Raw genomic sequence first — 12493 nt, forward strand, 5'->3', positions numbered from 1 at the left:
AAATTGAAAAATGTTTTTGGCTAAATTTAGAAGGATGTGTGCTCAAATAGCTACGCTAGCTGCTGTATTGCAAATGTGGAACATTAAAAATAAATTGTAAACAATAATATTACTTTGTCTCTCTTTGAAACTCAACACTTTCCTTTATTTCTCTGGCTTGATTCATTGATGGTGAAATCAGAAGGTTATTATGTGTTAAACAACCAAAATTTTACTTGCAAAACAGGAAGTTTGTGGTCAGACCGAGGCAAGCAAAACACACTGGAGATTAGAGCATAGTTCCTTACGGTAACTTCTTTGCATTATGGACAAGATGATGGTAAAAAGGTAATATTTTAAAGCAAAATACTATACACTAATTTTAGATTGTTCTCTTATTTGGTCAAACAGCATGAAAAATGATTAGTAACAAAATAAATAGAATCATTTACACAAGAATGTTGCCCTTTAAAGTGCATATTTAAATCAATTTGAGCAGTTTTTCGTCTTTCGATGTGTTTGGGCTTGTGAATCACAATAGTTAAATCCTGCTCCATGTGCGATACTGAGAAAAAAGTAAAAATCTTAAAAAAAAAAAGAAACACAATTGAAAGTTGCAGAGGAATGATGAAGAGGTTAATAGCTCACCGAATACAGTTCCTGGAACATAAGAAAATAGCCACATGGGAGGAAAGCAGTGATATTAAAGTCTCCAGCTCATATGATAGAGATTAATCCAGAGAGGAGGAGGATACTGGGAGCAGTAGCTTTGAGACAAACCCAGCACCCAACCAACGGATTTCCATATGACGCCTTCTCAGGGACAAATGACAGTTTGTAATTAAGAAAATTAATAAATTCTGGCAGCATTTGGGTCGACATGTTCTGACCAGCATCATTACACTGAAGCAGGCTCAAGTACTCCATATTGTCTAAACATCTGTGTCATAAGAATATTTTACATTTTCCTGCAGTGCAGTGATTGGGTAAAATCTACCAACAGTGAAGGGAATAAATTAAGAGTCTCACTTTTGAACACAAAATCTGTCTGTTTTTGAACCCAGGAGCATTTAATTGTGTTACAATAATAAGGTTGTCAATACATGCCAGTCAAATCCCCATTCAGTTAGTTTTCTTAGAACCGTAATTTGACCCTAAATATTAATTTCAAAACAATGATACACATGAGATGTTAAAAGCTACAGCACCCTGCTGGCAGTGAAACAGCTTAATGGACTTCGGCCCTTTTCCCTTTAAGCGAACTCCACTTGGCTTAAAAGGTTTTGGAGGAACGACGCTTGAAACAGGAATCTATAGGTTAACACATTTAATCTAATAAGCCAGAGAAATGTAACAGACACGTCAGCGCTGACGGGCTCTTGATCCATCAGGCTGCAGGAAAAAGGAACATGGAAGAGCCCCGCCTGATCCTCCCATGATCTTAAAAAGAAGTCTCAGACAAGCCCTTGCAAGAGCTGTACACTTCCTCACATGTCAGTGAAATAATGTGTCACCACTAGGGTGCTATCTGATAGATTGTGTCATAGCATTGTGTCCAAGACTGTCTACGGTGAGCGTGCAGTTTCCAGGATAACCGGCCGTTCCACTCATATGTCCCATTTCTAACAGAGAGGACGTCGAAATTGCATAAATTAGTTGTTCATTTCACGTCAATTACACATCAGCAAATATATGCACTGATAAATACACAGAAAAACTAAAAGTCCTGGTAAAACAATGTATTTTCTTACCTGAGAATCTTTAATTCCACAAAAAACACCTTAATGGTCTGGCTGTTGACTTTGCTAGGACTGGTGTCCTTATCCCCAAGTCTTTTGTTGGTCTTTGTTTTACTTAAAGCCAAGATTTATGTTACTGTTGAAGTATTATACAGAAATAATTGTGTAATGGTCCCGGGTCAAAAGGTGTTTGCAACAAAGGGGCTGTTACTATGGGTGAGAAGAAACCAACCTGATCAGCCTAAAGATTAGCTATAGACGATCAACAATGCTACAGGTGATGTCAGTGAAAGAGGACCATGAGTTTCTCTGTATAATATAAATGTTAACTATTCAACTTAGGTCTTTGGAATTTGTTGACTACACTGTACAATGCAGTTAAATCCTCTCCACTTTCTGGGCCTTCAGTTCTGAAAAAATAATGACAAGGGGAAAAAAAGACACAAAAACGTACATGAATGATAATCTGTTTATCATTGTTTTGTTTTACAGCGCAAGTTTGTACCAGAGATCATAAAATAGACATGAATCTCCTCAAACAGGCTACTCTGATGGGTAAATTTAGAGACCATGACTTGAGGATATATTGTCTTCTGTAACAATTCAAACGTACGGTCTCCTAATGTTTAACTGAGCATGAGATTCTGTCATAGGAGTTACTTACCTGTGGCCACAACTGGTACTGGCAAATTTAACAGTGGTATACTCCACATCCTGCTCCTCCTCTTCCTCCTCATCAGATGTCCTAGGTTTAGCAGGTTTGAAATTGGCATAGACAGGATCTTTCTGCTTCCTCAAGAACTGTATGCTGGCATACTGAACGTCTTCCTGGGACTCAGGAAGACTGGGTTGACACTGCAGAACCAAACAAATTTAGAAATCTGTTACAAATTCACGTGTCAAAACAGACGAGAAGAGCAGTAGGACAGCTTACTATACACAAAACTGTTTCCGTACACAGTTTGCAATAACAACGGGCTGAATAAGATGGCTGCAATGCCTTTCAGCTAGGATAAATGCTCGGTGGAAAGAACCTTTTTCTCGGTATAAAGAGGTAATGATGCAGGCAATCCACTCATACTAAGAAACACAGGAAATAAGCATTGAACATGCTTTCTAAAATGCATTAAGGAGTAAACTTTTTACAGGCCATCAATAATGACCCAACCTGCTGGTATGATTGTCAGTAAAGATAGCAATGTTGCTTTATAAACCACTGACAGATTTCACCCGGTTCTTGGCTTTTTATGCGTTTTTCCCAGCTTCTTGGCTTCATCCGTTCAAAACATATTCTTTGATAATCCTACTTTGTTACACGCAACGTAATAAATCTACTTTTAATGTTTTCACGCCTTTGTACACGTGAATTGATTGGTTTGTTACCAACATATGGTGTGATTTTGCTGTGAGCAGTACAATTAGAAAAAAATACTAAGCTGGAAAGTAGATGTAATTAATCTCAAGCTAAACTGATTAAATATCCTGTCTTTAATTTTTCTTGACACCTTGGTCATCACTGATCCCACCAGCATTAGCGCCTCAATCCTAGCTCCGCTCAGAACTCACAAACTCTTGTAAAAGATCATTAACACAAGTCAGGACACAATTTCACTGAAGAAGAAATTATGGACGCTTCCTAACTCCCGCCTTACCTGCTCAATGTTTCTGGGGCTTTCTACTGGTTTGGGTGAAGGTGGTATTGAAGATCTCCGATTTCTAGTCGTTAGAAAAATGTGTTATTTATATTTTTTAAAAGGACCGTGTTGTGCCTAAATGTAACAAATGTAGAAAAAAAAAATAGATGAACTTGCCTCACTAATAAGAAGACAAAGATAAATATGATCAGAAAAATAAAAAGAGTAGTTCCAATGGCTGCAAGCTTTGATGGCCCTAAAAGACAAAATATCAATCAATCAATCAAACCTAATTAAGAGTTTTAGAGATTGACTCAACAAAATCAATGTATTTTCCACTCTTTTAAGCATATCTATATAAATCTCCTGCAGATGCTGATATAAATATAGTGGTTATCACCAGTATTCAGAAAAACATGTGTTAATGCCATCTGCTCCTGCTCTCCTAAAACTGAAATGTCTTCTGCTTAACCTTCAGTCTCCACTCAAACTTTACACAGTATAGGGATTTTTGACAGATTTAAAAGGGGGCATATCATGCTTTTAAATCCTTCCTTTGTCATGTTGAAATCATTAAATTTTGGTCTTTGTAAATTACTGCACCCCATTCTGCCATTTTTGCTCTGCCATGGACTGGCGACCTGTCCAGGGTGCACCCCGCCTCTCACCCATTGACAGCTGTAGATAGACACCAGCACCCCTCGCAACCCCACAAGGGATAGACGTGTTAGAAAATGGATGGATGAATAGATGGATGGATGGATGGATGGAGGACGGTGTAATAAGCATCTTTCAGTTTGCACAACAAAATCGCTGCGATAAATAAAAATGCCAGATTCACAAGACTGGTAAGCTGGAAGTCCATGACCTTGTTTAGCAGCTCCATAGCAAATACTGTGACGTAATAGTTAAAAAAAAAGCAGTTAATAGAAAACAGAGAAAAGTGAATGGCTTCAAAAATAGGACTCAAAAAGAATATAAAGATATCTGCACAACTCCTGGACAGAGAGTGCATTTGCATTTTCTGCATTCCCAGTGACTCGAAAAAGTGAATTTTGCTGGATCTCTCCCTTATCAATGAATCATGAAGGCTTACCTCCCACAACGATCACAGATACAGTAGCGTTGTGACGTCCAATCTTGTTCTGGACTTTGCAGTAATAGTCCCCACTGTGTTCGTGCTGTATGTTGCTGATGGTGAAGTTTTTTCCTGAGGCTTCTGGTGAGTCCTTTCCTTCCTTGTACCAGTTGTAATCAGCGGCTGGGTTGGCATCACTGCTACACGTCAGAGTCACTGAGCTGCCCTCTGCAATTTTACCAGAGGGACTCAGTGACACAGAAAGAAATCTGGGAGCATCTGCAAGAACAAAATGAGGTTTCGTTGATTGGAGTGAACATAACCAATTTTTAAAACGTTTTTTTTAAATAAAAAAATGAAATAAAACATATGGATCACTTCCTGCTATACAGACATGAATTCCTCAGAAGGAAAACTCACAGAGGACATCTAGAAACAGAGGCGAAGACTCAAGGTGTCCATACTGGTTCTTGGAATTTGCAAAAGTAGCTTCCTCTGTCGTCAGAGCTGACTGCGTGGAAATGATAGACCTGTTTGGATATATCTGGAAGGATTTTGTTCTCCTTGTACCAGGTGAATTCAGCTGCTGGGTTAGCGTCACTCATACAAGTCAGATCCACTGGTTTACCCTCCTCTATTTGACCGGAGGGGGTCACCGACACAGTACAGGTCTTCGGGCGGTCTGCATGAGTAAACAGTGTCAGTAAGTGAAGGACTGAAGGGGGACACGTCTGTTTCGACTACATTACAGAAAATATTAACAGTGGGCGTCTGATTTTCTGAACTGGTTTCCAGGTAAATACCGTAAAAGGATATAAATCTGCTTGACTGTCTAATCCACAAACAGCAGACTGTGAAATTTGATCAGGCAGGCAACAAACAAAGACTCAATTTTCTGTTGGAAATCTTTCAATTCAAAAGATCAGGCATAGCGAAATCTGCTCAATGCCACATTTGTTCTTTTGTAAATTTACCTTAAGTAATGATTTTTGTAAAGAAAACACTGTTTACTTCCTTTTATGATTACTCTGATGATTGTTCAGGCTCAGAGAATCACATCAGTAGTACTTTCCGCTTTTTAAAAACCTCCCATTCAATCAGATTACATCGGTTTCTCCTTTATATTTTACTCACACATCACATTGATATAAATGCTTGAAGAACCGCCGCTTCCAAGGTCGTTTTCTGCTGCGCAGGTATACCGTCCAGCGTCAGAGGCCTGGATGGAGCTGAAGACTATTTGTGGTTCTTTTCTGAATGGTTGAACATTTTGATTCGCCCTGTACCAGGTGTATGTCGCTCCAGGGTTAGCATCACTGCTGCACGTCAGAGTCACTGGAGTGCCTTCAGCAATATCATTCGAGGGCTTCGCTGACAGTATGGGAACCTTTGGAGGATCTGGAGAGGATATGAGCAAAAATTCAACCAGTTTTCAGATTAACCTGATGACTCTGCAAATTATTTCAATTTATTAAAAACACAGGATTCCACATATCAATAAATCTAAAAAGAGAAATGTATTTTTATATTTTGCAAAGAGGATATAACACTCATATAGACCAAAAGATGGTATGCAACGGGGTATTATTTAAACGAAAAAACACAGTTTTTATTTCTATCTTTGAAAGTGGAATGCCAAAAAATTAATTACACCCATCTGTATAATAATGGAAAAAGCCTCTATTCGCAATAAACTCTTCTTAGAATAGGATTCTTGCATTTTACACCTGTATTTTTGAGCATGAGTCATTTACAATGAGCTTAACATCTTTCCCGGTTGGAAGGCCTCCCTGTCATTGGGTCCACGTCGGGACTCTTAAAAGAAATATTTAGGTGAAATTAAAATGTTACCATCAATTGAAATTTGCTTATCCTAAATAATTCATTAACCTGGAAGATGTAAGTTTACTGTAATCTTTTAATTGTTCCGACATGTTTCTTCTTCAGGCTGCACGGTGCCACAGTTGGTAGCACTGTTAGCTGATGCTGCCTGTGTTTGATTCCAGGCCTTGGATCTTTTCTGCATGGAGTGTGCATGTTGTCTACGTCCATGCGTAGGTCCGCTGGGGTCCGCGGGGTACGTGTGCTTCCTCCCAGAGTCCAAAAATGTGTGTGATAGGTTTATTAGGTCATGTACGGACGTTGTTTGTCCTGTATCTCTGTGTTCCCCTGTGATGTACTGAGTGCAGTTCTCACACAATGACCCCTGGATAAATGCTTCTTCTGCCTGGAAGAGGTACTGATGTCTTGATGTGGACCGGCCAGAGTCCTTACTTGAATCTGATGGAAAATATGTGGTGGGAACTACAGATTATGGTTATGGAAAGGAGGCCTTCCAACCTGAAGGACTTGGAGCTCATCACCGGAGAGAGATCATCAAACTACCAGCAGAAACAACCATAAAGCTCATCAGCAGTTATAAGAAAGGTGTCATTGCTGTAATGTCAATAAAGAGAAAACGCCATGAATCATTTTTGATTCATTAATTGACCATTTTAAATATTTGAGTAAAAACATTTTTAAACTGATCCTGGTTTTATGTTGTTTTATTACTTTTATTTCCTAAGAATCCTATCTCATTTTCCATCAGTAACAAACATCTAGGTTGAATGAAAATAATCAAAAGTCTAAATCATATTATGTACATTATTTACTTATAGACCCTTTAAACACTCCCATCAGAGAGATATGGAGATCCAAACTTACACACTGCAGGAGATAGGATACGCTCATGTCCTTTTATGGCACAATGATATTTGTTTGTAGCTTCAGAACTGGTCAGGGAAAGAATCTGAGTCGCTGTGTTGAGTTTTACATCATTCCTGAACCAACTGTAGGAAACTTGAGAAAGCTGCCCACAGTTATTGTTACATGTTAGCAGGATCCTCCTTGGATTATAGCCTTCTGATCTTTTTACATTCACCCGAATATCTGTGTGGAGCAAATAAAATTAATAATAAATAAATTATAAAAGCATGTTCCGCATTTATTTGCATTGGTCACAGTAATATTTGCAATAGCTTAAAACCAAAAGCTTTTACCTGTAACAGTTAAATGGACTCCAGGTAAACCAGTATAGTTTCCAGCTGTGTGGTTTGTTGTGAAACGGAACTTGTACACTTTTGAGTCACTTTCCTTCAGATCTGAGATGTTCAGAGTGCAGATTTTGTCTTGGCATGTGGAAGTGACACGATTCAAGTACTCCTCCTCTGCTGTCAGGTCTCTATATATCTCATTTGTCTGTTGTGTAAACCAAAAGGTATTCTTTACAGCAGTTTTTTTGTTGCGTGCGTGTGGGTACGTATAGGAACACCGCATTTCAACGGTTGATCCTATTGGGGCACAAATATGAGAAGAAGCGTAGGTCACACGCCAACCATTCTGACCACAAACAGCTGTAAGATAAAACACACAAAACAAATCATTAGTAAAATGCTCCGGTTAATTCATTCAAATGGAACTGAAACACATTTTTGAAATAACCCGTGGTCCAAAGTTTTACTCTTTGAAGGATCTCATGTACAAAGGGTGCACATGCAAAAGAAAACAATAATAATCGAAAGAATAAATAGAAAAAAAGTTGTGGTGCAGTCATCTTTCCACAAAAATTCAGATGTACCAATAATGCACTGACGTACGAAGCCCTCACGGCAGCTCAAACACGGACATACAAATTTTTTATTTAATAATAAATCAAAATTATATAAAGCCCGACCGAGCCTGACCCTCTGAAATCCCTCGCAGAAAAGTGGCAGCTCAGTGTGACGGAAGACCAACCGTTATTAATTAAATAAACCGATCTAACAGCAAATTTAAGGGCCTCATATCAGAACATTTACGCACGTCAATCAACTTTGTGGTCACACCTGAGCGATTGGCAGCTTTAACGTCCGCTTCAGTTAAACCCATATTCATAAACACAAAAGGCTTTATTTAATAACAAATTGTGCAAAAACAAAGCATAAAACACCAAAACAACAACTAATACGTCACCAGGACGTGATAATCTTTCATAAAAACTTTGTATACAACCAGAGTGAGGTGCTGACGTATACATTTAAAAAGAAGTCAAACAACATGGCTATGCACATTTAATGATTCGGGTTCCTTTCCTCACCACAACCGTATCTATTCAGTGTAAACACAGCGTAAGACATCAATACCACCAACAGCATTCAATACATATTTGGTGGTTCTAGGAGAGGGACCAGGTTTAATTAGCTGAGCTTAAAACCAATCACGGTCCATTGGTTATATTTTGCTGACGTGTTTTTGTGAACAAACTCAGCTCAAAACACAAAGAGTAGATTAAAGCCTCAGATTTTGATTATGTCAACACAACAACGGAACAATAACGATTATTCTCTGTACTTTTACAATGTAAACTTGTCAGCCCTTTTAGATCTTGAATTAACTTTACCAGATTCTAAATATTTCAACTGTAAACCATTTGTCGCAGACTTTACAGGACATGAATACGAGCATGACCTGAGTGCCACAGCCTCGCTCTTTCACCTGTGCCATTCTACATTAATTTACAACAATGGTCTGTGTGATTCATGCAAACATTGCGCAACAATAACGAATGCCTGATTTTCATGGAAAATATAAGCGGTTCCAGAATGTGTTTTTACATGTCTAATTTAGGAGTGTCAAAAAGTCCCTCCCAGTATGTTCCTCTTCTATCCCAGAGATGTCGTTTTTAATTGCACAGAACAGACAATCACACGTACAGGGCTTACTTATATCTATTTGTATATTTGAAGGAAGGAGTTCATTGCCATTATTTGCTCTCAATTTCCTGTTGATTGGGTTATACAATGGAAATGGTCTTGCCATCATAGGCACAGAGTCATACATTTCGCTTTTATTTGTTCCTTGTATTGTTATTGTCTTTTTTTTTCTCCCTCTGGAGTTAAACAGAGACTTTGCTTTTTATGCAAGAGATCCACACAAGGTCCACACAAGGTCTGTATCAAGCCCTAAAATAATTAAAATCTGATTTTAAAGGTACAAAAAAAAAAAAAAAAAAAAAAAAAAAAACACATATACTTCGGATTCCCCGAAGTCATGAGTTATGAAGCTAGATTAAACCTCTAACTTAAAGTAGAAATATTTATGGAAAAGCACCCTGGATGTGCATGTGATCACACCTGGTGTTAAAAAAAAAGAATTAAATCAGATCATCATCAGATCTGATCATGAAACGTTCACACTGTCTCTCAGACGCTAAGGGAAAGTGGCATGCCTTATTCTCCGAGATGATGCTGTATCTATCATCCATATTGCATTTATTTTTTTCGAACATCATTCTGTAAATAGGCTGGGTTTTTTCCACTGTTTAACTTGAATATTTAATCTTTTCATATGCAGTATGCAGTATTAAAAATAATTGTTGCAATACTTGCTCTGGTATTTATTTATATTTTGGCCTTTCTGATAAAGCTCTTTCATTCTCTGCTGCTTTAGAACCAACGTTAGATTAGATTAGTTGTTTTTTTCATTATTATAAATTGTGTCTTTCCCACTGTCGCCCCCGAATTTCCTCATTGTGGGACAATAAAGGAATTTCTGATCTTGTCTTCTTAAAAAGCATTTACTTTTATGAAAATAATGTAACAAAATTCACAGCTTTATCTGACATAACATTCATAATGTCCTTTCTTCATTAAGCCTGCTTGGAGCACATGAAACATTTTAAATATAACAAGTTCACAAAAACCTCAAGCAGACTGTTGTTGCTGATCTAAAATGAAATTCTAAAAACCTTTGGCATCAATCATCTATTGAGCCAGAGCTTATAGCAAACAAAAATAAACCTTTACAACAATCTCCTCCAATAGCATAAAAATGTAATATAATGTCCCTTGAACGACATCCCAGATTTAAGCAAAGTGCAAAGATTGACCTGGATCAGTTTTTATTTCAGTGCTGTTTTTTCATAACAAATATGTTGCCTCAAGGTACCTTACAAAACAATCTGATCCAGATCATATTCAGAACTAGATCATCTGTGAAAGTTTGTTCTGCAAACCAATGTCTAGACACTGCAAGTTCCTGCTATCATCTTACTAATAAGTGGACAAAGCTTCTAATATTACCCTACACTTGCAAGCTGTTCAGTGTGAGAAATAAATTGTACTTTACGTTACCCGCTACAATGAAGACAATAACTCCGTGGACTGCTGCAGAGAAACTCATAGCTGCTTCTCTCATCTCTTTGAAGGAGTGAATAAAATCCCAGAACTTGACTGTTATCTGCAGAACACACGAGAAGGAAGTTATTTTTTTTTCACAGGCCCTGCAGAATTAGGTTGTTGAAAATAAACCCCGTTTCCTTCCTCTTTCCATCATCGTATGCATGATCAGGCAAATGTAAGACCATGACGATAGTAAAAGAAATAAAATAATCAAAAGCTGTCCTATTATTGCTGATAAAGCAAAAAAGTGTGTTAACTTCTGTTTACAAAGAGAAAAAAGTGTTTTGATATTTTGTTAAAAATCTTTATCAGACCTGTATTGAAGGGCTGCACATTGTAGCTTTGCAGTAAGAAGGTCTGGGGTTCGAGTCCAACCCTGAGTCTTTCTGCATGGAGTTTGCATGTTCTCCCTGTGCATGCATGGGTTCTCTCCGGGTACACCGGCTTCTTCCCACAGTCCAAAAAAAACATGACTGTTAGGTTAATTGGCCTCTCTAAATAGGTGTGAGTGTGTGGTTGAAAGGTTGTTTGTCCTGTTTATCTCTGTGTTGCTCTGCCATGGACTGGCGACCTGTCCAGGGTGTACCCCGCCTCTCTCCCATTGACAGCTGGAGATAGACACCAGCACCCCTCGCGATCCCACAAGGGATAGACGTGTTAAAAAAAATGGATGGACCAGTAATGATCCTGCATGTCTGATTATCCTTTTTCATGATCATTCCCACTCACCGTAAAGTTCAGTCCCCCTTCATTTGCTATTTAAGGTCCTTCCAGCCACAGACTCGTCGCCAGATTGTAAACCTTGTGCAAGTAAGTATTACTTCCATCACGATATTCTGTTTTTCAAACAAGTTTTTCCTCTTTCCTCTTTTTGCCTCTTGTCTTGAACCGTTTGGAGTCCACGTTTGATCTGACTTTATTATTTTATTTTATTCTGGCCCCGATCAGAGACTCTCCCTTTGGAGATTATCCAAGAATCAAACCCGGAAGGGAGAGGAATTCCCCGCTTGGGTTTGCGTTTACCTGTGGTGACGTCACCTATTCAAAGGGGTTTCCCTGGTTGGTTCTCGCCATGCAGGGGATCCGCTCACCGAGGATCGGCACACCTGTGACGTCCGCATTAAGGTTTAGGGATCTTTTTGTCATTCGCTTGTCAATCATCTGCGTTTTGGCCAAGTCGCTAATGTTACCCATAAATTAACCATGATGTATTAAAGCTGCTAACAGCGCACAATCACTGAAAATGTCGTAAGCACGCATGCGATTCTCGCTGAATTCCTTCTTCTTCCCTCATTTTATGGCAGTGGTGCCAAAATGCCAGTTTTATGTTATTTTAGCAACTTTCTGATCATGTTTGCCTTAAAACATACTGCTCCATCATGGTTATCACCACCAAATTTTCTCTGGCTATTTTGACTGACGTTTCATTTATGGCAGTGCTTTCCACAGATTTGTAATGGAGAAGCCGCTCCACATACTTGATTGTATCAGGATGCTTCATTGTTGGCATCACAAAGAACTCATGGAAATTTGAGAAACCTTGGCTGGTCCAGAAAAAAAACCTGTTGCTGAAATGCTCACAAGCGGGAAGAGCAAATGATGCACGGCCAAACTGAGGTGATTAAAATGGCTGTAGTGGTCACCTTTTCCTTTCCAGACAATAACTAAATTTGTTATATATATATATATATATATATATATATATATATATATATATATATATATATATATATATATATATATATATAATATATATATATATATATATATATATATATATATATATATACAGTTGGTGTGTATTACAATTATAATGTTGCTGCAGTGCCTGAAATTATTAACTCAAAATATGGATATGTGTGT

The 12493-nt window shown here is 38.1% G+C and overlaps 1 protein-coding gene across 1 annotated transcript; it reads right to left on the reverse strand.

The window, feature by feature from the left end:
* Window positions 1-113: 113 nt before the first annotated feature.
* Window positions 114-11791, reverse strand: LOC118565415 (B-cell receptor CD22-like). Its single transcript, XM_036145850.1, has 8 exons — window positions 11702-11791; window positions 10583-10688; window positions 4851-5030; window positions 4449-4709; window positions 3530-3608; window positions 3371-3434; window positions 2383-2573; window positions 114-2128 (listed from the first exon to the last, which is right to left on the reverse strand). Exons 1-8 carry the CDS (start codon window positions 11789-11791, stop codon window positions 2044-2046), a joined length of 1056 nt encoding a protein of 351 aa, XP_036001743.1. The 3' UTR covers window positions 114-2043.
* Between the last annotated feature and the right edge of the window lie 702 nt (window positions 11792-12493).

The sequence above is a fragment of the Fundulus heteroclitus genome, chromosome 13 (assembly GCF_011125445.2).
Source record: "Fundulus heteroclitus isolate FHET01 chromosome 13, MU-UCD_Fhet_4.1, whole genome shotgun sequence".
NCBI classification, from domain to species: domain Eukaryota; kingdom Metazoa; phylum Chordata; class Actinopteri; order Cyprinodontiformes; family Fundulidae; genus Fundulus; species Fundulus heteroclitus.